This window comes from Xenopus tropicalis, chromosome 8 (assembly GCF_000004195.4).
Source record: "Xenopus tropicalis strain Nigerian chromosome 8, UCB_Xtro_10.0, whole genome shotgun sequence".
Taxonomy (NCBI): domain Eukaryota; kingdom Metazoa; phylum Chordata; class Amphibia; order Anura; family Pipidae; genus Xenopus; species Xenopus tropicalis.
The window spans coordinates 119,931,643-119,956,536 of record NC_030684.2 but is presented as its reverse complement, the minus strand read 5'-3'; the positions used below and the strand labels follow the sequence as shown (position 1 = coordinate 119,956,536).

Below are 24,894 nucleotides of genomic sequence, written 5' to 3'. Positions count from 1 at the left end.
GGGAACTCCGGATTCCAAACCAAAATTTGTTAAAGAGCCCCACACAACACAGGATCCCCTAATACTATAATCTATAATAAAATTTTCATATGCTGAAATCCAGCTGCAAAACAGTTCTCTTTCTCTTTTGAAATCCTGGCAGGGGTGAAGGGACTATAACAATGAGGTTACAAATTGTAACAATTTTTGCACAGTTTACAAACAGCATGCAGGAACTACATAACCCACAATGCATTACGCTGTGATGTTCCTTTCCTTACCGACATCATGTGTGCAAGGAATTTAGATTAGAGGAACGGAGCTTCCATTTGAAGCAGCGTAGAGGGTTTTTCACAGTGAGGGCAGTGAGGTTGTGGAATGTCCTTCCTAATGGCTATTGTGATACTAATATACCATATATACTCGAGTATAAGCAGAGTTTTCCAGCACTCAAAATGTGCTAATGTTGCCCGGTGCGCAACACTGGCTGGCCAGTGATTGTCCAAAAGGTACAGCCAGCCTTAAATGCTGACCAATTATCCCCTAGTCTCATAGTCTCAACCAACCACCTGTGCTCTCCCCCTTCACTCGGCCTATCCAGTTCCAGCAAAAGCAATCTTCTGCCAACAAAGATGTTAATTCCAAGCATGCCATCTGCCAAGCTTTTAAACTCTTTTAGATGCCCCTAGCCTAGGTTGGATAGGTAATCCGGCGCTGCCATTACTACATGCAGCGGATGGGCCAGTTGGATTACTATGGATGGCCGGTTGGACAAGTAATCTGGCGCTGCCCTTACTACTCTGCCCTTACTACTCAGACACAAGCTAGTGTGCAGCTGTGTTAAAAGAAATGGATGCCTAGGCTTATACTCGAGTCAATAAGTTTTTCCAGTTTTCTTAGGTAAAATTAGGTACCTCGGCTTATATTTGGATCGGCTTACACTCGAGTATATATGGTATACAGTTAGTATTAATGTTTGTATATATGGTTTATGTATGTGTTGGTATAGATTGGTAAGTATGGGTCTGTATGTGAGTGTATAGATCGGTCAGTGTGGGTCTGTATGTGAGTGGATAGATAGGTCAGTATGGGTCTGTATGTGAGTGGATATAAAGGTCAGTGTGGGTCTGTATGAGTGTATAGATAGGTCAGTATGGGTCTGTATGTGAGTGTATAGATAGGTCAGTGTGGGTCTGTATGTGAGTGTATAGATAGGTCAGTATGGGTCTGTATGTGAGTGGATAGATAGGTCAGTGTGGGTCTGTATGTGAGTGTATAGATAGGTCAGTATGGGTCTGTATGTGAGTGGATAGATAGGTCAGTATGGGTCTGTATGTGAGTGGATAGATAGGTCAGTATGGGTCTGTATGTGAGTGGATAGATAGGTCAGTGTGGGTCTGTATGTGAGTGGATAGATAGGTCAGTGTGGGTCTGTATGTGAGTGGATAGATAGGTCAGTGTGGGTCTGTATGTGAGTGTATAGATAAGTCAGTATGGGTCTGTATGTGAGTGGATAGATAGGTTAGTATGGGTCTGTATGTGAGTGGATAGATAGGTCAGTATGGGTCTGTATGTGAGTGGATAGATAGGTCAGTATGGGTCTGTATGTGAGTGGATAGATAGGTCAGTGTGGGTCTGTATGTGAGTGTATAGATAAGTCAGTATGGGTCTGTATGTGAGTGGATAGATAGGTCAGTATGGGTCTGTATGTGAGTGTATAGATAGGTCAGTGTGGGTCTGTATGTGAGTGGATAGATAGGTCAGTATGGGTCTGTATGTGAGTGGATAGATAGGTCAGTATGGGTCTGTATGTGAGTGGATAGATAGGTCAGTATGGGTCTGTATGTGAGTGGATAGACAGGTCAGTGTGGGTCTGTATGTGAGTGGATAGACAGGTCAGTGTGGGTCTGTATGTGAGTGGATAGATAGGTCAGTGTGGGTCTGTATGTGAGTGGATAGATAGGTCAGTATGGGTCTGTATGTGAGTGTATAGATAAGTCAGTATGGGTCTGTATGTGAGTGTATAGATAACTCTTCCAAAACATATTATTAATTTATAAATATGAAAAGGCTGCATATTTTTTGAATGATGTATACTTTAAAGTTGCTTTAAATTATACTTACTTTTCAAAATGTGGGTTTGGGCAGAGTTCCCCTTTAATGGTATGCGTGTGGCCAGCTTTAGGCATCACTATTTGCAGGCTATGTTATGTTTAACTGTACCAGAATCATAGATGTTGGCTCATTATATAAAGACCCAGTTACAATTATGTTCCCTGCTTACACTGCAAATGCTAAATTATGTACAGTTTCTCATTCAGGCAGCACTTCTTTTCCTGGGTTTGGCACCGCTCTGGACCTAACACCAAATAAAAATCCAGTCTCGAGGTGCAGAGAGCAACATTGGTGGCCGCAGGCCAGTCCTGTGCTCTCTACTTGCCATAGGGCAGGCAGTAAAGCCACGGCCCCGTTGTGTCCTGCTCGCTGACTGTCCTGTACTGCACGTCTGAATAACATGCAGGTTAGGGTAGGAGAGCCTAAAGGGGAACCTGAACCATTTTTAAGGTCTCCTCACCCTGAACAGAACCCCTGTGTGATGTCTGTACCCCGATCCCTTGATTTATATAGTACAGTAAGTACTAAGGAGGGTTTTGTAAGGACCTAATCAAGGTCACTATCATTCAGCAGGAATGTACCACTTATAACCATGGGGGTTGTCACATGATCTCCACTCTGCCTGTTGGGTCCGTTCTTTCCTCTGGATTCCTGTACCTTCACTTTCCTATGCTGTGGATTATTTCCTCCCTTCAGTGGATTTTTCCATTACTAGTGGATTTACAGTTGTATCCTGTGGATGATTTTGCCTCCTGTGGAATCCTGCCAAGTTGTACAACTGACCCTGTGGAGTTTTCCCTTATTCCCAAACAATTCATTCTTGTTGCTGTCCCAAGGAAATATAAACACTCCAAGTGAGAGTGAATTCAGTGGGAGGGTCCCTTTAGGAATATGCCTAGTGAATGGAAATATAACGTGACACCCTTGTCCCTATTTCACCTCTACTGACTAAAGGTGGCCACACACGTGGCAATTTTCAATCTTTCGAGAGATCGTTCCAATTGGCCACTAACGTTCAGGGCTGAAACGGCAGATATGGAGGTAGAAACAATAGGATTTCTACCTCCTTCTGCTGATTCAGCTCTGAAAGCAGATTTTGCTCAGGCGCCTTCTATGGCGCCCGATCAAAATCTTTTAACCTGCCCGATCGGCGAGTCGACCGATATCAGCAGCCTCCTGCGATATTGGTTGCCTCGCCGACTTGCCATTCAAGCACCGAATATCGTACGAAACGAGGTTTCGTACGATATTATTGGTGCGTGTATGCCAGTTTAAGGGTGAAGATACACGGAGCTACTAGTAGCAGCTACTTGTCACAGCTACTAAAATAGACCATCATTTACTGATAACTGTCTCTATGTGTGTTTTAGCAGAGGCAATTCTCAGTATTGTCCATTTTCTGGAGTCTAGTAGCCATGAAAAAGTAGCTGCTACAAGTATCTCTGTGTGTCTTCACCCTAAAGCTCCTGTACCTGCAACACACAGCAGGGTTGGTGACTGCCATGTTAGCCCATGTCCAGTCTCAGGATCGGAGGCTGTGATCGGCAACAGAAGCATACACTGGCTTGTATGGTCGGTGGACAGTGGTCCTCTGAATGCTCCTACTTGCCGATCTCACCATGGAGCCTGGGATGGGATGTGGCTTCTAACCCTGCTGGTATAGATGCAAGCAGTTACTATAAGAGTGGTTAGTTACCCTTTAATATACTCACACTCTCTCTCTGTAACCTTATACAACGATCAATGATTGCCAGTCCAGGCCTGACCTCTGTCCTTGAAGTAATAGGTGGATTCTGCTAATGAAATATGTGCCACAGATAGTACCCCCTATTTATATGAAGAAAAAGTGGCTGTCAGCGCAAATGTAGTTTTGCTTGCAGAGAACTGCGGCAATCAAAACTAAGCCCAAGGAAATTCGAAGGAGGTTAGAGAAAACTAAAAGGCAGTTTGAATGCATAAGCTTAACCTAAAATGAACTTTCCAATATTAACATTTTGAAAGCAGCAGTTAGCCAATCAGCTGTGTATTTGTGATTATTCTGAAAAAAAGGACAAAAAAACCCCACCCACACACTTAAAAAAAAACCTCATACTAAATGTGTTAGTTAAATAGGTATGGGAACAATTATCCAAAAAGCTTGGGACGTGGTCTTTACTGGATATATACTATATACTGTGCCACCAGCTCAGGCAACATCAAGCTCAATATACCCTTACTAGGAATAAAAAGGCAAAGTAGTTAAAAAATTTTAGAATTTCCTGGTTAAATAGGAAACGTGATCCCATGTCTCTAACTTTGTTATTGAAAAATTCCTGATTTTCATTTGACCTCCACATTAATAACAATTTACCCTTCATGCAAAATACTAGTAGCTGTTTTCACTTAAAGGGACTATATACCAATTTTTAACATTGGTTCAATGAATAAGGCTTGTGCTGATCATACTTTTTTTTTTCTTTTTGTTCATTAGGAAATATCTGTTATTTTTGTTATTTATTGCTCTAAACAAGGTAAACATTGCAAAATGAAACTAAAGCTATATTCTACTTCCTGATCCCAATGAGCAAAGGCAAACAAACCAGCAGTCCACTGAGAAGCCTCTGTCTAATGAGCTCCTCCTTATAAAGGATAAAAGGCTGTAGCTGGGGAAAGGGAGGGGTTAGGTTTTTACATATATATTACACATATATATATATATATATATATATATATATATATATATATATATATTATTCTCGGTAGACTGCCGGTTTAACTTTGCTCTTTGGGATCAGGAAGCAGAATGTGCCTTTGGTTTCAATTTGGAATTTTAAAACAAATACAAATAAAGATGTTTTCTAATACAGGTACAGGACCCGTTATCCAGAATGCTCGGGACCAAGGGTATTACAGATGAGGGGTCTTTCAGTAATTTGGATCTCTTTACCTTAAATCTACTAAAAAAAAATCAATAAAACATTAAACCCAACAGGATTGATTTGCTACTGTTTTATTGAAATCTGAATTTTTTAGTTATATGATTAAAATGGAGACTATGGGAGACAGGCTTTCCGTAATTTGGAGCTTTCTGGATAAAGGGTTTCTGGATAACGGATCCCATATCTATATATCCCTTTTTGATTACAATATGGCCATGTTTAATATGGCATTTAATTAGCCTTGTGGTAATCTGAGAATAAGCATATTCTTTCATTTATTTAAGAGGTAACATTTCTGTTATTAAGACAAATATCGAAAGGAATATTCCTGAGGGATTTTCACTCAGTAGCTCATAAATTGTTTTGGGGGTCTATGTCCACTTCCTATTGAACCCTTCTCTAAAATTGCAATATTCTTCCTGTATGTCATTACTTGCAGGCACACAGGACGCAAAACTATATATTTTACATCTAAAACCACCTTCTTAATTTTTTTTTTATATATAACTTCTACTACTTCTACCTTTTTACCTAAGGTTTTAGAATCTAAACGCATAAACCCAAAGTGTTTCTAGAACAATGGGTTTCATTAGTAATCGTTAAAATTCAAGACAGATATATAATACAGATACTAAGCACTTAAAAAGACGCACAATTAACCAATTATAACGAAAAAAACATAGCACACAAGCACAAGGGCTTGTCATTCTTCTGTAATTACTCAATAAACAGGCTCAATTCACATTTAAAGCTGGTTATAAGTCTACATGCAAGTTTTTCCATGGGCTTAATTTGCGTTCTGAATGCGCTTTATTATTATTTAATTCATTTTCTATGCAAGGCATGCTATTAAAGAGGTAGTTCAACAGTGAACTTTTAATATGTTATAGAATGGCAAACTCTTAGCAACTTTTCAACTGGCCTTCATTTTTTATAGTTTATGAATTATTTGATTTCTTCTTCTGCAAAACTCCCTGTTCGCGGGCGACTAATCTCCCCGAGTTGCCTACCTCTGCCATCTCACCGTCATGCGGCGGTGCGATTTCGCGCAAATCGCCGAAAAAGACTCGCAAGTCTTTTTCGGTGATTTGCGCGTTTAAAAGTAGATAGGGGGTTCTGAGCAAAATTTCCCTGTTTATAAAGGAAGGGGGTGGTGAGTTTAGTAAATATAGCCTAAATAAGTGCTTTATAAAAGCAAAATAAAAGTGAATTTTTTTTTTTAATTAAAGCAATAAGCAGAATTAAATTTCAACACAAGTCCTATTTAATGTGCTCATTTTAGGTGTTTTTAGGTGTGTATAGTACCTTTAAATGGGCTAAAGCCTGAAGTGAGCAGAATCGAAAGTGCCAATGCATATCATAAGGCTGCTGGCTGAGCAGTATGGATCCACGCCTTTGAACTAGTAATACACAAATTTCCATCTTTCTGACCTTGTCATTCCTGCTACCTGTTGTGGGTGTGACTGTGCTCTGAGCTACTCAATGAAAGCTATGCAGCAAGTGCAGGACAAATGTCAATGTGAAAAGGACTAAATAAATGTAATGTTTAACCTAGATAAGGCTTTGTGATGAGTAGGATCATAAACAGAATCCTACGGTGCTACAGGGCTGCTGTCTGTACTGGGATGGTTTACGTACTTGCCATGGAGCACTGGGCCAGTCTGACTTTTCTGTAAGGTGAACTGGGCCAATGGTGGTGTAGAACCCTGGGTCTATGCAGATGCTAGTTGCTGTGCAAGGGGCCAGTGTACAGGCTTAGTGGGGTGCACGGGCCAGTGTACAGGCTTAGTGGGGTGCATGGGCCAGTGTACAGGCTTAGTGGGGTGCACGGGCCAGTGTACAGGCTTAGTGGGGTGCGCGTGCCCAGCGTAGGTGTATGGGCCAGTGTACAGGCTTAGTGGGGTGCGCGTGCCCAGCGTAGGTGTATGGGCCAGTGTAAAGGCTTAGTGGGGTGCGCGTGCCCAGCGTAGGTGTATGGGCCAGTGTACAGGCTTAGTGGGGTGCGCGTGCCCAGCGTAGGTGTATGGGCCAGTGTACAGGCTTAGTGGGGTGCGCGTGCCCAGCGTAGGTGTATGGGCCAGTGTAAAGGCTTAGTGGGGTGCGCGTGCCCAGCGTAGGTGTATGGGCCAGTGTACAGGCTTAGTGGGGTGCGCGTGCCCAGCGTAGGTGTATGGGCCAGTGTACAGGCTCAGTGGGGTGTGCGTGCCCAGCGTAGGTGTATGGGCCAGTGTACAGGCTTAGTGGGGTGCGCGTGCCCAGCGTAGGTGTATGGGCCAGTGTACAGTTGGTAAGAAGATGTTGGCCAGGTACGCTGCTGCGCCACTCTGCATTTTTAGCTAGGGGTTAGCGATAGGGACAGAGTTTAAACTTAGGAACGATGCAATATGGGAGAAGTGAGGGGGGGTCTAGGCTGTGATAGTTAAGGGGGCTTTTAGCGCCCAGGGGTATAGTTCTCCTTTAATGGAACAATAACACCAAAATATCAAAGTAATTCATATATTATGTTCTATTGCCCTGCACTGGTAAAAGTTGTGCATTTGCTTCAGAAACACTACTATAGTTTATATAAACAAAGCTGCTGTGTAGCTATTCAAACTGAAAAATGAAGAAAAAGGCGCAGGTTACATAGCAGATAAGCTCTGAAAAACACCATTATATTCTACCGAGTTTATTTGTTATGTACTACGTGACCTGTGCCTTTTCTCCAGCTTGAATAGCTTAGGTTTTATAAACTATATTCCTTTTTTGGTGTTACTGCTCCTTTAATGCAGGTTGATGGGCCAGGTAGACTAGTGCATAGCGTGTCATGTTAGGTCAAGATATTTAGTGTTGCCACCTGCCCGATTTTGACCCAGACAACACAGGTTTGGAAGGGTTGTCCAGGTTAAAACTGCCACAGGACTCCCCTAGATCGACACAAGGATCGACCAATCCCATTTTGCAACACCATAGCCCTGCAATGTCACTGCCCAGCTGTCAGAGCGGAGAAAAGTGGCAACCCTAACTGTATCATACAACTTGGCCTGCAGCTGAAGTGGTGTGCGGTTCCTCTTCATTTCCTCATCTGCTGATGTACCATGCACTGGGTGAAGGTGCACCGGCAGATGATGTTTTGAAGCCTGCCTGATCGAGGAACCCAATCGTATTCATGATAAGTAGAGATCTCTTGGGATTGACCAGCCAGCATACACTTAAACACTGACAATTGCACCCACGTTTAGGGTGAAGACACATGGAGCTACTTAGTAGCAGCTACTTGTCATGGCTACTAAATTCCAGAAAATCCCCTGCCGTAGACAATACTGAGAACTGCCTCTGCTAAAACACACGTAGAGACAATTATCAGTAAATTATCAGCACTGTCTATTTTAGTAGCCACAACAAGTAGCTGCTACTAGTTGCTCGGTGTGTCTTCACCCTTAAGGTGCTGTCACTGTCAAGAGAAGTGATCACATGAGCGATGGGGGGTTCATGATGAAGGGCAATTACCTTCTACTTCCAGTTACAAACAGCAGCCTTATGACAGGAGTATTTAGTTGCTATTAAACTACCATAAGGGATCTGGCACATGGGGAGATTAGTCGCCCGCGACAAATCTCCCTGTTCGCGAGCGACTAATCTCCCCGAATTGCCATCCCACCCGCGAAAATGTAAGTCGCCGGTGGGATGGCACACGCTGTGCAGGCGATTTCGGCAAATCGCTGAAGTTGCCTCGCGAGGCATATTCGGCGATTTGCCAAAATCGCGCCGCCGCGTGTGCCATCCCACCGGCGACTTACATTTTCGCCGGTGGGATGGCAACTGATGGCGACTAATCTCCCCGTGTGCCAGCGCCCTAACAGCCCGCTCAGGGAATAAGGCATAGATCTTATAACAACAACACAGCAGGTTCTTTCACAGACAAGCAGAGTACACTCTTCAGAAGTACCTACTGAACCAAACAAAGGAATCAAACATAAATAATTGTGGACAAACGCATTTAAATAAAAAAAAAAATTAAGAACGGGATTAAGAGGTAAATTCACATACCGAATGGGGAAATCTTGACGAGTCTTCCTATAACAAAAAGGAAAAGAAACAAAAATATATATGTTTGCTGCAGGGTTACTTTTTCAAACTCTCGACATTCAGAATCAATTTAAAAGTAACTGATGATCAATGTGGAGAGAGGGAGGAAAAAAAATTGAAAGGAAAAGATAACATTTTAGCCATTTCTATTGGGCTGTGATGATCCCTGTTTTACAAAGGCAACATTCAAAATGGAGAGTTAAAGGGGTTGTTCATCTTCAATGTTCAAATCTTATTAAACCACCAAGAATGCTCTCATCGTATCAGAAAATCCATTATAAAAAATAAGGGATGGGAAGGGAGTGGCCTATCACAAAACCAACATACTGTTGCAGCACTCTGTCACAGGCAGCAGTGTTAGACGGACAGGAGATACAGCCAATAGGAATAAAGTCTGCTGCCAGTACTATGCGGGACATCATATAAGAAAGTATAAAAGCAACTGTAGTGTTTATAGGGGTCACCCAGCAAAGGTGAAGGATCAGCAGAGGGATGATTTGGAGGTTAATATCTCTTCAGCTGCAGATGTAAATATATATATATATATGGCAAAGAGTGCCCTATTAATGTGAACTGTTAGATTTGGTACAAAGGTGAACAACCCCTTTCAAACTGAACAAAACCATACTGTCCCTAAACCATACTGTCCCCACAAATTATAGTACAATCCCTGCCAAATGAAAACAAATTGCAGTTGCTTCAAACACTGCCAGTTTGTCCAATAAATGGATTTGCTGCCCGTGTTCTGCCCCAAACACCTGCACTGTATTGCATAAAATGGCTCATATTATTGTACTTCTTACACGTTCACTGTACACATTTAGTGACACTGGCTTTCAAGACATTAGTGTGAGCGCCGCCATGTTCTAGCACAGTGGTTATCAACCTTTCTAATGCCGCGGCCCTTTAATACAGTTCCTCATGTTGTGGTGACTCCCAACCATAAAATTATTCCTAAGACCATCGGAAATATGTGTTTTCCGATGGTCTTAGGCGACCCCTGTGAAAGGGTCGTTCGACCCCCAACGGGTTCACGAACCACAGGTTGAGAACCGCTGTCCATCTAGCACATCAATGATTCCCAGTGTTCAGCAGTGCCCCCAGTGGTGGTGAGAGCTATTACAGCAGGATGTGGGTACACCATAAGGAACCACTGTGACCGCATATATTGCTGCTAGGGGGCAGAAGGATCACTCGATCGGCTGGTTTTCAGTCAAGGTGACTATATCCCTTTAGGGTAATTAAGTACAGAACAATTTTGAATTTTAAGAATTTTGTGGGGTTTTTTTTCAACAGGTATTATCAGCAACCGCTTCTGCAAGCATTTACTGGCAATTGTTGTCTGCACTCATGGACTGCCAAGTGTTCAGGCCACAGAAGCATTTACATGATTTCAATAAAAAGTCAAATGATGTGATTAGGTACTCAGAGCACATATGCAAAATATATATATATATATATATATATATATATACACACACACATACATACATACATACTTATTTTCTATTTTTATCAGTTTCTGAGTTATTTGCTGCTAACTGGCTCAACTGAGCGTCAGCAACCCAAGGGTTATCTGAATACGGGCAGTGCATAGACAGTTAGGCGCATACTTATTATAGTGAGTCAACATCACTGGTGATGTTGCTCATAGCAACCAAACTGATCTTTGCTTTTGTTTTCTAAAGGTGGCCATACAGGGGAAGATTCGCTTGTTTGGCGAGGTCGCCAAGTGAGCGGATCTTCTCCCGATTTCGCCCACCATCGGGCTAATTCGATCATTTGGCCCTAGCTGTTGGGCTGAAAGCCTGCCTAGCAGTATAATACTGTCTAAAACTGCTAATATCTATGAAACCACTAAAAATAAAACTCCATACCCTTTCTCATGTCTACCCAACACCTTTAGAAACAGTTGATGGGGGGAACCATAGTGAATGACATGTGAAGAAGGCCATAGCTATAAGGCCATTTCATCTGCAACTATTCTCTGCTACACCCAGTGTCCCAGTTTTGCACTCCCTGCAACTATCGTGTTTTATGTTATCTCTTTAGAGAAAACTGGCATGCAGCACTCTGATAATGTACTGTAATGTAATTGTCTCACACAGTTACATAGTTCAGTTGGGTTAAAAAAAAAATACCAAGGTCTATTAAGTTCAAGCCCTTCAAACAAACCCCAGAGCACATATACACACACATTCATACCAAAATATCTATAAACTATATTTACCAATACCTAAACAAGTATAGGATCCATTAACCAGAAAGCTTTAAATTATTAGAAGGCCATCTGACCACTATCCTCACTGGTGTCATTAAAAGGCCCAAAAATATATGCTGCATTTTATAGATTATAGATTTCTGCACCAGTGCTTCCTGCTACAGTGTTAATTATATGCCCACCCAGGGAATAAGAAGCTTCTAGATTTGATTCCATTGACATTTAATAATGAATAATGACCAACACAGCTTTTTTCTGAAAGCAACGCAAGGCAATTGTACTGTGGGTTTCTGTAGAAGGTCCCCAATAAAATAATCAGTAATAATAATTATAAGCAAAAGAAACAATTTACTTAGTTTCCCTAGCCACCACCCATGTATTTGTTTCTACTCATGTGCAATACCTGCTATTGTGTGCCTGTAGGCTGGAGCCCTATACACATTCCATTAGCATATAAATGACCATGTATGCTAACAAGCACTTCTCACAATGACTGCAGCACAACACAACAGATCTCATCTAAATGGCCACCGTACTGTTCCCACCCCCAAAATGTACTGTAGCTCTGAGAGGGGACGTCTGCAAAATTACAATATTGGTACATGTAAATTAACCAAAGATACAAGTGTTTATGGGAAGTTAAAGAGGATATAAAGACACAGGAGGTAGATTTGCAACTGCAGCTTTGTGTAGGGACTATAACTGCAACTACTCATAGGCTACATCAATAAATGATGGGTGCATGATGATGAGCGGGAGGTCTTAAAGGGCCAGAAACACAACAAAAACGATGGTGGTAGTATGTGTGGGGGATCCAAATACATTTAAATATGTATATTTACATTGTTTTTGCTGCAAAAGCTGTAATAATATGTATATTATTTTAGTGGCAAAGGAAGTGGAGGCCATGCCAAGTCTTGACAGGCATTTAGTCCAACCTGTATAGCAAATATCAGATGAGCTGGTAAAGGAAAACTATACCCCAAACAATCACATATCACATAAAACAGCTCATGTGTAAAACCATGCCTTATCTAAATAAACCATATCCATAAAAATGTTTTTCTAGAAGTATGTGCGATTGGGTAATCCTAAATATAAAATTGCCATTTTAAGTACTAAGGGCCACCTCTTGGGATCATACGATTCACAGTGCATATAAACCAAGTTCTGTCTTTTATGCCCACACTACGTCCTGTTAGAGCTGCATTATTTCCTGTCAGCTGATCTCTGAGGGAGCACACAAACCATCACTAAATGGCGGCTCAAGGGAAGAGATGTAAAAGGGCAATATTTACTGATATATATATATATACACCAGTTTGGTAAGGTTGTTTACTAGGCCACTTAATACAATATAATCTGTTAAATATTAATTTGAAGGAAGTTTTCCTATAATAATACGTTTTTTTGGATAATACAGCTCAGGGGGCAAATGCCGTTCACGGCTTTCTACACACCAACCGTATGAACACTTACAACAAATTTTCATTATGTGCTGTTACTAGGTCTTTACCTTTAACACCCAAGGGATCACCTTGTAAAGATTGCTACATTTTGTGTGAATGCTAAGTGTAGCATGAAACTAAGAGACCCTCTGCTCTTCTTTCTACTCTGCAACCCTTGTTTCGTAAATTATAAGACCCCTGTTTATATAAAACAAATATAAACCACTATGTAATTTGCTGGCGCTATATAAATATATGATGATGATGATGCTCAATTTGCGAAGAGGAAGATTCCATGATAAGGGACCCTATCTACAGAGCTTTGAATCCACATCAGCAAAAATGTATATCAGACAATTAAAAACTTTTCCAACCCTCACACTGTCCTTTCAAAACCACTAATGTCCATTAGCCAAGGCCAACTGTGCACCGTCTGACCTCCATAGGCCCTTTCAGTCAAGTACAGAAAGTGCCAGGCTACGCATATGTTTCAGTGTTGCAGAAAACAATGGTTTGGTGATATAATTAAAAAATATTACGCCAAGGATTAACAGACGTTCTCTTACTATTTCTAAAAAGCACCTGGCCAGTGAACTCAAGCTTTTTATAATGTCATGGAGGTTCTTGAAAACACCACTATACCCTTACAGAAAGGCTACATTATACATGAGGGGGCCCAATGTTCATTTGCTTTAAAAGGATACTGTCATGATTTTTACTGTATACTTTTTATTTCTAAATTACACTGTTTACATAGCAAATAATTCACTCTACCATTTAAAATTGAATTCTTGAACCAACAAATGTATTTTTTTTTAGCTGTAATATTGGAGTGTAGGCGCCATCTCAGTGCATTGTGCCTGAGTCTGAGCTTTCAGAAGGAGCCAGCGCTACACATTAGAACTGCTTTCAGGTAACCTATTGTTTCTCCTACTTCCATGTAACTGGAGGAGTCCCAAGCCAGACTTACTATTAAGTGCTATTCTGATATCTACTGGGAGCTGCTATCTTGCTGTCTTTCCCTTGTTCTGATTGGCTGTTGGGGGGGGGGGGGGGGAGAGGGAGGAGGATGATATCACTCCAACTTGCAGCTCAGCAGTAAATTGTGACTGAAGTTTATCAGAGCACAGGTCCCATGGCTGTGACACCCTGGGAAATGTAGAATATGGTTAGCCCCATGTGAAATTTGAAAAATGGATTTCAATGAAGGATTCTGCTGGAGAAGCTCTATTAACTGATGTGTTTTGAAAAAAAAAACATGTTTTCCCATGGCAGTATTCCTTTAAGTTACTGGACCAGGTAACTGTCAATTATACGACTTCAAGTCTGCATTTCAAGAAATTCTGCCTTATTTACAGTCAACAAGGCAGCTTTATCTGATAGTTCTTTCATTTTCATTTTGAAGAAACCTTACACCCAAGTCAAGAATCTATCTCCAAAGAAGACAATTGCTCTGCTACCAGCTGGGAGGAGGCATTTGTGTAGAACAAAACAAGGTGTACAGTAAATAAAAAATAAATCTTACTATTCTGTGCCAGAATGGACAGGCTGCCATGTATGTAATCTAATGCCAAGATACCCAAAGCAAGCAAAACAGATTCATAATATAATAGGGGCAGTACAGAAAGGGAGCAATGTAATTAGAGGCAGACCTATTCTAAGCAACACTTCAGGTCTTCTTTATTTATTTTCTATGGTATTTGAATTATCAGCATGATTTAAGCTTAGCTGTCAGATAGCATTTAAAACTGCCAGCCAGAAGACTAATTGCTTGTCTTACAATGATGTTATTGACCTCATACTAGAAGTCAACTAAGGTAAATGGCCCATTTAGTCACTGCCTGTAACTATGTGCCTTATTATATGGCTTTTACTCCCAGTAATTAAGCATGTATCGTTAAATAGTAATTATTATTTAAAGTGAGTATATACTAGCAAATAAATGAATCTAAGGCTAAAGTGTTTGTGCTCATGAGCATTTCTGCAACAGTAAAGCCTCTACGGGTGAGCATATTAGTCAGGGCGAGGAGGTGTAGGTGCAGCTAAGTTTGTTTACTACAACCAGGAAGCACAATACTAATATTGCATCAAAGGGAAACATATGATCTGCCACTAACTGTCCAACCCTCTAAAATACCAGTCACGACTCATAATAGACAAATGTGATTAATGACTTGAGAAAAACAGCAACATAACCGCAACTTCCTTGTGCATCAATGGTGGATTACTTGGAATGATCACACAGCCAATACAGAGATTAATGCTGTTATTCAGGATAAGACGTGTGGCAGGATAAACAGCCATGTAAGGCCTCCATTTCATTAGTTATGTGATTGGCATGAAAATATAAAGTAACAAACATCACAATTCTCTCCAAGCAAGCATGAACAGCACTACATTGTCATGTCATTCTTCCAACTTGGACAGAATTTTGGTTACTATTAGCTTTACTTGCTCTCATTTCAGCAGCCCCCTATGGCCATCTCTGTATCTATGAACACACTGTAGTGAAGCTCTATTGGATGTCTATTGTTATGGAGTATTTCCACCAACGCATCCTCATCCATACCCAGATTAGCCCAGTGACCTAATTCCCAGATGGAGTGGTCTGACTGTGGCACTCTAACCATGCCCGAGACTCTGAGAAGGAATAAAGATGGAAGCGGGAGCTCCAAGTGTGGGTGAAGGTGCACTATAAAGCCATTCAGGGAAGCTCTTTAGGATCAGCCACCATCACCAATGCAGTTAAACGTACACTTTCAGCTTATACCTATACTTACTATGGGTCTATCCTAAAGAAAAACACTCCATCTATGGAATAATCTAATAAAATTATGTATGCACCGAATCCAGGATTTGGTTTGGTATTTGGCCAAGATTCAGGTGAAACCATGGTACTGGCCAAACCGAATCCGAATCCTTAAAACCATGCGACTTTTCGTCACATAAAGACACAAGTTAAAAATTTTTCGCTGCACTCGTGGTTCGTTCTGTGCCTCTTGTGCCTTAGTTTGCATATGAAAATTAGGATTCAGTTCAGTATTTGGCTGAATCTTTTGCAAAGAATTCAGGGTTCGGCCAAATCCCAAAATAGTGGATTCAGTGCATGCCTAAATAAAATATAAAGCTATTTGAAGTTAACAAGGAGTTCTATGTCTGTATATAAGGCAGGAGGTTATATGCGTTTATACAGGCCAGGTGACTTCTACTATCTATATATCATAGTATTATAACTGTAATATATTTACTTTTTAAAAAAACACAAGTTTTGAGGAGTAACGTGACAAGAGACACCACTAAGCATCACTTAGAAGTCTATAGCTTACAGGTTATTAAAGGCTCTATTAATATTTGCAAATCATTATCACAACATGAAAGAAGATTAAAGTGCCATACACCTTACAATTACAATATTTCCTGCAACCACTGGTCGCAGGAAAGATAATTCGTTCCCTCCCACTGACTTCCAGCGCCAAATCATCAGATATAGAGGTAGAACACTAGCCCTAAACACAGATTTTGGTTGGACGCCTTCAATAACGCCTGAGCAAAATCTTTCGTCCCGCCTGATCGACAAGACGACTGATATCCGACGCTCGGATATCGGTCGTCTCATCGACCTGCCATACACACACCTAATATCGTAGAAACTAGGCTTTGTACGATAATATTGGTGTGTGTATGGCCACCTTTATTGTGAGAATTCTTTATTAATCTACTAACATTCTCCACATTCAACTGATCAAATAAGAGCTTCCCAGTATCCCCCATCAGTGTCTCCCATCTTTGTCTATTTATGTGTATTACTATTTTTTTTTTTAAATTGCTATTTTATATTCATAACAATACCCTGCTTGGTATTAAAGGTATGGGCTCTATTACTCTACTAATAAGGGCAGGGGGTCTTTCTTATTGGTATTTCCCACAAATTCTACTGCATGATTTGCCTTTATTATGGATCTGTACTGGGTCGGAAAGCATTAAATACAAGGCATTGTGTAAATATTATTAATAAAAACAGAATGGGTCAGAAATTACCCAAGGAGAATAATGGATTAGGCAATGTCAGTTTTTAGTTAATAACTAGCTTCCGGATTTATCATCCATATCTATGTTACCAACACGCTTATACATTAGCCCAGTCCTCAACAATGAAACTAAGAACCAAATTCTGGATACATTACCAGCAACTCTAAGGGCCCTGGCACACGGGTAGATTAGTTGCCGGTGACAAATCTCCCCGAAATGCCATCAAACCGGCAGTTCCTCTCAAGGCAACTTCCGCGATTTCAGGGAAAACGCGGCGCCGCGTATGCCATCCCACCGGCGATTTACATTTTTGCCAGTGGGATGGCATTTCAGGGAGATTAGTCGCCCATGAACAGGGAGATTTGTCACGGGCGACTAATCTCCCCGTGTGCCAGAGCCCTAATAGTACAAAGCCATGAACACTACTAGTATTCCAGGACAGCCTACTGCCTGGATGTGGTCCTTCTTAAAGGGGACATGATTACTCTGTACAAGTACATTAGAGGGGATTATAGGCAGATAGGGGATGTTCTTTTTTTCCCATAAAAACAATCAACGCACCAGAGGCCCCCGCTTTAGATTAGAGGAACGGAGCTTCCATTTGAAGCAGCGTAGGGGGTTTTTCACAGTGAGGGCAGTGAGGTTGGGGAATGCCCTTCCTAGTGATGTTGTAATGGCAGATTCTGTTAATGCCTATAAGAGGGGCCTGGATGAGTTCTTGAACAAGCATAGTATCAAACACTATTGTGACACTAATATCTACAGTTAGTATTAATGATTGTATCTATAGTTTATGTATGTGAGTGTATAGATTGGTAAGTATAGGTTGTGTGTGCTGGGTTTACTTGGAAGGGTTGAACTTGATGGACAATGGTCTTTTTTCAACCCTATGTAACTATGTAATATGAACAACTATGCCTAACATCACCATTTCCTACAATCTGATCCTCTCCAAAATATTTAATATCAAGGGTAATATAGAAAAAAATGGACAACAAACAAGCAAGCCTGTCTCACTGGGACACCAAACAACCAGTGGAGAAATGATGAAGCTCCGCCCGCCCCCCCCATGAGTCTGGCCAACAGAAATATATACAGACACCTGTTCATAGTATAACCTCTGGCTGTTACCCTTCCAAAATAATAGGGTATGCATACACGTTTGTTGCCCTTCACCGAGGTGTCTATCTTACCACCCTGCAGTTATTGTTGGATAGGTACCAACAACATAGAAAACAGGTCAGTAATAAAGGCACTAGTCCCAGAGTCCCATGCCCACCATACAGAGCAGGTATCATTACACATCTACTGGGGCTGCCTGGTGTGTATGCGATGTTTACACTAAGGGGCACATTCATCAAAGTACAATTGAGTGTGAATACAAAAAAAATTGTTTTAGAACTGTGCGTTTTTTTCGCAACTTTTTCGTACTTTCCAACAATTTGCACGACAAAATCGTATTTGTCGCAACGAGTACAAAAGTTTCATTATTCATTCAAGCTTCAATATCGTGACTTTCCTTGGGCCAGGTTGGAGCTGCAGAGTGCCATTGAGCCCTATGGGAGACTTTCCTTGGGTCGGGTTGGAGCTGCAGAGTGCCATTGAGCCCTATGGGAGACTTTCCTTGGGCCAGGTTGGAGCTGCAGAGTGCCATTGAGCCCTATGGGAGACTTTCCTTGGGCCGGGTTGGAGCTGCAGAGTGCCATTGAGCCCTATGGGAGACTTTCCTTGGGCCAGGTTGGAGCTGCAGAGTGCCATTGAGCCCTATGGGAGACTTTCCTTGGGCCGGGTTGGAGCTGCAGAGTGCCACTGAGGCCTATGGGAGACTTTCCTTGGGCCAGGTTGGAGCTGCAGGGTGCCATTGAGCCCTATGGGAGACTTGCCTTGGGCCGGGTTGGAGCTGCAGAGTGCCATTGAGCCCTATGGGAGACTTTCCTTGGGCCAGGTTGGAGCTGCAGAGTGCCATTGAGCCCTATGGGAGACTTTCCTTGGGCCGGGTTGGAGCTGCAGAGTGCCATTGAGCCCTATGGGAGACTTTCCTTGGGCCAGGTTGGAGCTGCAGAGTGCCATTGAGTCCTATGGGAGACTTCCAAAATCCTCCACTGAAGGGTCAAAGTCAGAAAGGTTTTTGAGCCGTTTACGATCGTACGGATACGAAAATTTCGTAACTTTTGCATCGTACCACGATATTTTCGCACAAGTACAACGCGACTCTTCGCAAAATTAACGCACATTAGAAATTTTTGTATTTAATGCGAATTGTCGCCAATTATACTCTTAATTTGTAATTTAATGTATCGGCCCCTATGTGTTGGTGAATGTGATAGGGACCTTAGATAGTAAGCTCCACTGGTGCCAGGCTGATATGAATGATGGGATACTTCAGTGCTATATAAATAACAATAAACCCCAGACTGATGAAGGTACCCTGGGCACTGAAGGAATGCTGGGGTCCTAGTATATAATAATATCATAATGGGGATATTGATTTAAGGACCCTCCAGCTGTTGGGCTGCAGCCCTCCCATCCCTGCCAGGGGAGATGCTAAGGATTGCAGAGCAGCTGGAGGGCCGGTGGATGCTACAAGTTATACTACATACAGTGCAGGAGGGATACAGAGTCCTAACAAATAAAACAAGATGCCCTGAGATACTGGAAGCCCAGGACAAATGCCCTCTCTCTGCCCTACCCGAAAACCTTCTCCGTATTGCTGAGGATGCTGGGATTTGTAGTGCAGCAGGACCTAGGCACACACAGAATAGGAAACACTGTTCCTGTTACAGCTAGAACCAAAAGCGGTGATCCCTGCTAAACAGACAGTTGCCCCCTCTCCAAGGGACAACACAGCCACCCCCGCCCCCACCCCATATAAAGCCAAGTTAAAGGGAAGCGGAACCCGCACTCACGTCGCTTTCCACCTCGATGTCATCGTTATCGCTCATGCTTTCCTATAGTGATGGGAAGGAGGGGAGAGGCTGCTCGGGCCTGAAAACAAACACTATGGGCAAAAAGAAAAAAAAAATAAAATCCGAATTAAGGGAGGGAGAGAGGGGGGGAAGAGACCCTCTCTGTGCCCAGGAAAACACACCAACGGAAGCCACACGTGACTCCACACTGCTAGGGATCATTAGCCAGAGCTCTAGCCTCTCAGAGAGCCGGCCCGCTGCATGCTGGGAAATGGAGTTCACTAGGGCCGGAAGCGCTCTGCCAGCTTATGCGCCTAAACACGGAAATTGACTACAACTCCCTTATAGCCTTGGGAGCAAACAAGCTTTACTGCGCAGGCGCGACGTTCCAGGCCGCTGATGGGATTTGTAGTCTACACAGGTAGCGGCTTCCCGGAAGTGGGCTGGAGACACGTGTATAGACGGGAAGCTGGGCGAGTTTGTGTTTGTGTGACTGGGCTGCTGTGGCGGCTACGGGCTTGTTGTGTAGTGACAAGGGAAGGGCCTGCGGGGGAGATGGGAGAGAGGCTTAGGGAAGTAGTGGGGCTTTTCATCTTCATCCGCTTTGGACTAATACAAACTGATATTATATCGTTTAGGGGTGTATCTCAAGTCGTAAGCGTATTTATGTATATCACATCTACAGTTTGGTTGTTCCGGGGGCAGAAATTATATGATGGGAAATGACGTTTTATGCCATTTCTAACAAAAAGATACCGACACCAAGCGTGTTGCTAACGAAGCAGATGCCATAGCAACCTTTTCGTGCACCTGTTGTCAGCTCGGCAGATATAGAGTATAGAAAAGCCCTGCGTGGTGCCTACTGTATTGTGTGAAATAGCTGAATAAAGCAAAAAAAAAAAAATACTACCCTTTACAAGCTTAGATTGTAAGCTCTACAGGCTTTCCTACTGTGCCTCATACCAAATGGTGCTTAATCTCTGTGTATATATACTTATTTGTTATGTTTTTTATAATATGTGCCTTCCCCGTGTGTACTGTTATATGATTGTACAGGTATTGGATCCATTTTCTGGAAACCTGTTATCCAGAAAGTTCCGAATTACGGAAAGGCCATCTCCCATAGATTCCATTTTAAACAAATGATTCTAATTTTTAGAAATGATTCCCTTTTCTCTGTAATAATAAAACAGTACCTGTACTTGATCCCAACTAAGATATAATTACCCCTTATTGGGGGCAGAACAGCCCTATTGGGTTTATTTAATGGTTAAATGATTCCCTTTTCTCTGTAATAATAAAACAGTACCTGTACTTGATCCCAACTAAGATATAATTAATCCTTTTGGATGGAAAACAATCCTAATGGATTTATTTCATGTTTAAATGACATTTTAGTAAACGTAAAGCATGGAGATCCAAACTACGGAAAGATCCCTTATCCGGAAGACCCAAGGTCCCGAGCATTCTGGATAACAGATCCCATACATGTACATCTCTCCACATTCCTGTAGCGCTTTATAAAGTTATACAAACGTACAGGCCCCTTGTGTATTATTCAGCTGATATCTGGCAGATTGAGGGGTTACAGTGTAAACACAGGCTGGTACTCCACAACTGTCCAAAAAATATCCAATAACCGCTCTTATTGGGGAACCCACAATAACTTGTGCGTCTCACCTACACTCACTCTATGGGGCCTATTCATCAAAGTACGAGTTTGAATCCCGAAATGGGAAAAATTCGGATTAAACACGATAATTTCTGATGATCGCAAATATCACGAAAATGCTTATGAAAAAAACGTATTAGTCATGATAATATTGTATTGGCGATCCGAAAGCCATGAAATTTTCGTATCCGAACGATCGTAAACGGCGGGAAAACCTTTCTGACTTTGATCCTTCTGTGCATGATTTTGGAAGCCTCCCATAGGAATCAATTGCACTCTGCAGCTCCAACCTGGCCCAAGGAAAGTCTCCCATAGGGCTCAATGGCACTCTGCAGCTCCAACCTGGCCCAAGGAAAGTCTCCCATAGGGCTCAATGGCACTCTGCAGCTCCAACCTGGCCCAAGGAAAGTCTCCCATAGGGCTCAATGGCACTCTGCAGCTCCAACCCGGCCCAAGGAAAGTCTCCCATAGGGCTCAATGGCACTCTGCAGCTCCAACCCGGCCCAAGGAAAGTCTCCCATAGGGCTCAATGGCACTCTGCAGCTCCAACCCGGCCCAAGGAAAGTCTCCCATAGGGCTCAATGGCACTCTGCAGCTCCAACCCGGCCCAAGGAAAGTCTCCCATAGGGCTCAATGGCACTCTGCAGCTCCAACCCGGCCCAAGGAAAGTCTCCCATAGGGCTCAATGGCACTCTGCAGCTCCAACCCGGCCCAAGGAAAGTCTCCCATAAGGCTCAATGGCACTCTGCAGCTCCAACCCGGCCCAAGGAAAGTCTTCCATAGGGCTCAGTGGCACTCTGCAGCTCCAACCCGGCCCAAGGAAAGTCTCCCATAGGGCTCAGTGGCACTCTGCAGCTCCAACCTGGCCCAAGGAAAGCCTCCCATAGGGCTCAATGGCACTCTGCAGCTCCAACCCGGCCCAAGGAAAGTCTCCCATAGGGCTCAATGGCACTCTGCAGCTCCAACCTGGCCCAAGGAAAGTCTCCCATAGGGCTCAATGGCACTCTGCAGCTCCAACCCGGCCCAAGGAAAGTCTCCTATAGGGCTCAATGGCACTCTGCAGCTCCAACCCGGCCCAAGGAAAGTCTCCCATAGGGCTCAATGGCACTCTGCAGCTCCAACCCGGCCCAAGGAAAGTCTCCCATAGGGCTCAGTGGCACTCTGCAGCTCCAACCCGGCCCAAGGAAAGCCTCCCATAGGGCTCAATGGCACTCTGCAGCTCCAACCCGGCCCAAGGAAAGTCTCCCATAGGGCTCAATGGCACTCTGCAGCTCCAACCCGGCCCAAGGAAAGTCTCCTATAGGGCTCAATGGCACTCTGCAGCTCCAACCCGGCCCAAGGAAAGTCTCCCATAGGGCTGAATGGCACTCTGCAGCTCCAACCCGGCCCAAGGAAAGTCTCCCATAGGGCTCAATGGCACTCTGCATCTCCAACCCGGCCCAAGGAAAGTCTCCCATAGGGCTCAATGGCACTCTGCAGCTCCAACCCGGCCCAAGGAAAGTCTCCCATAGGAATCAATGGCACTCTGCAGCTCCATCCCGGCCCAAGGAAAGTCTCCCATAGGGCTCAATGGCACTCTGCAGCTCCAACCTGGCCCAAGGAAAGTCTCCCATAGGGCTCAATGGCACTCTGCAGCTCCAACCTGGCCAAAGGAAAGTCTCCCATAGGGCTCAATGGCACTCTGCAGCTCCAACCTGGCCAAAGGAAAGTCTCCCATAGGGCTCAATGGCACTCTGCAGCTCCAACCCGGCCCAAGGAAAGTCTCCCATAGGGCTCAATGGCACTCTGCAGCTCCAACCCGGCCCAAGGAAAGTCTCCCATAGGGCTCAATGGCACTCTGCAGCTCCAACCTGGCCCAAGGAAAGTCTCCCATAGGGCTCAATGGCACTCTGCAGCTCCAACCTGGCCCAAGGAAAGTCTCCCATAGGGCTCAATGGCACTCTGCAGCTCCAACCCGGCCCAAGGAAAGTCTCCCATAGGGCTCAATGGCACTCTGCAGCTCCAACCCGGCCCAAGGAAAGTCTCCCATAGGGCTCAGTGGCACTCTGCAGCTCCAACCCGGCCCAAGGAAAGCCTCCCATAGGGCTCAATGGCACTCTGCAGCTCCAACCCGGCCCAAGGAAAGTCTCCCATAGGGCTCAATGGCACTCTGCAGCTCCAACCCGGCCAAGGAAAGTCTCCTATAGGGCTCAATGGCACTCTGCAGCTCCAACCCGGCCCAAGGAAAGTCTCCCATAGGGCTGAATGGCACTCTGCAGCTCCAACCCGGCCCAAGGAAAGTCTCCCATAGGGCTCAATGGCACTCTGCATCTCCAACCCGGCCCAAGGAAAGTCTCCCATAGGCTCAATGGCACTCTGCAGCTCCAACCCGGCCCAAGGAAAGTCTCCCATAGGAATCAATGGCACTCTGCAGCTCCATCCCGGCCCAAGGAAAGTCTCCCATAGGGCTCAATGGCACTCTGCAGCTCCAACCTGGCCCAAGGAAAGTCTCCCATAGGGCTCAATGGCACTCTGCAGCTCCAACCTGGCCAAAGGAAAGTCTCCCATAGGGCTCAATGGCACTCTGCAGCTCCAACCTGGCCAAAGGAAAGTCTCCCATAGGGCTCAATGGCACTCTGCAGCTCCAACCCGGCCCAAGGAAAGTCTCCCATAGGGCTCAATGGCACTCTGCAGCTCCAACCCGGCCCAAGGAAAGTCTCCCATAGGGCTCAATGGCACTCTGCAGCTCCAACCTGGCCCAAGGAAAGTCTCCCATAGGGCTCAATGGCACTCTGCAGCTCCAACCTGGCCCAAGGAAAGTCTCCCATAGGGCTCAATGGCACTCTGCAGCTCCAACCCGGCCCAAGGAAAGTCTCCCATAGGGCTCAATGGCACTCTGCAGCTCCAACCCGGCCAAAGGAAAGTCTCCCATAGGGCTCAATGGCACTCTGCAGCTCCAACCCGGCCAAAGGAAAGTCTCCCATAGGGCTCAATGGCACTCTGCAGCTCCAACCTGGCCAGAGGAAAGTCACGATACCGAAGCTTGTCGTTGCGACAATACGATTTTGTTGCGTAATTTTTGACGCACAGTACAAAAAAGTTGCTCAAAATAACGAAAAAATCTGCGAAAATACACAAGGTACGAAAACTTAGAAAAAAATATGGGGTTTTTTATTCGGAGCCGATCATACTTTAATAAATAGGCCCCTAAGTTTTATAGTGCCTTGTGGGTAAAAAGGATTAGTGACCTCTGTTGGTATCGCACACGTGGTTTTGCACTATCAGTGCTTCTATGTTATTGCCTTCAATGTGAGCACTATGGTTTGTAAAGCATAATGTGCCCCCTACTGTAATATAACAGGCAAATAGACGTTACAGAGGTGTTCTGTGAGCCTTATATAAAATCACTCAGCCTGCGGTCTTGTGCCTTTATATGGTCACTGATCACTGTAGCTTCTAATAGCATTATAAATTACATGTATGATATATCTCTATAACCAATCACAGTCCTTATTGGCCAACCCCTAGGAGCTATCTTTCATGCTTGCGTTGCTCCCTA

General features: G+C 43.7%; 1 protein-coding gene across 2 annotated transcripts in view; it reads right to left on the bottom strand.

Annotated features, from left to right (window-relative positions):
• Positions 1–20,524, bottom strand: part of max (MYC associated factor X) — a 36,609-nt gene extending 16,085 nt beyond the window's left edge. The window contains exons 1-2 of one of the 2 annotated variants that reach the window (XM_012970352.3): positions 19,685–20,524; positions 9,042–9,068 (exon numbers count right to left, since the gene is read on the bottom strand). In XM_012970352.3, the coding sequence (XP_012825806.1) occupies positions 9,042–9,068; positions 19,685–19,720 (63 nt within the window). In that variant the 5' untranslated portion in view covers positions 19,721–20,524. The remainder of the gene's footprint in view (positions 1–9,041; positions 9,069–19,684) is intronic. The other variant, NM_001008207.1, reaches the window with a different exon arrangement.
• Positions 20,525–24,894: the final 4,370 nt, after the last annotated feature.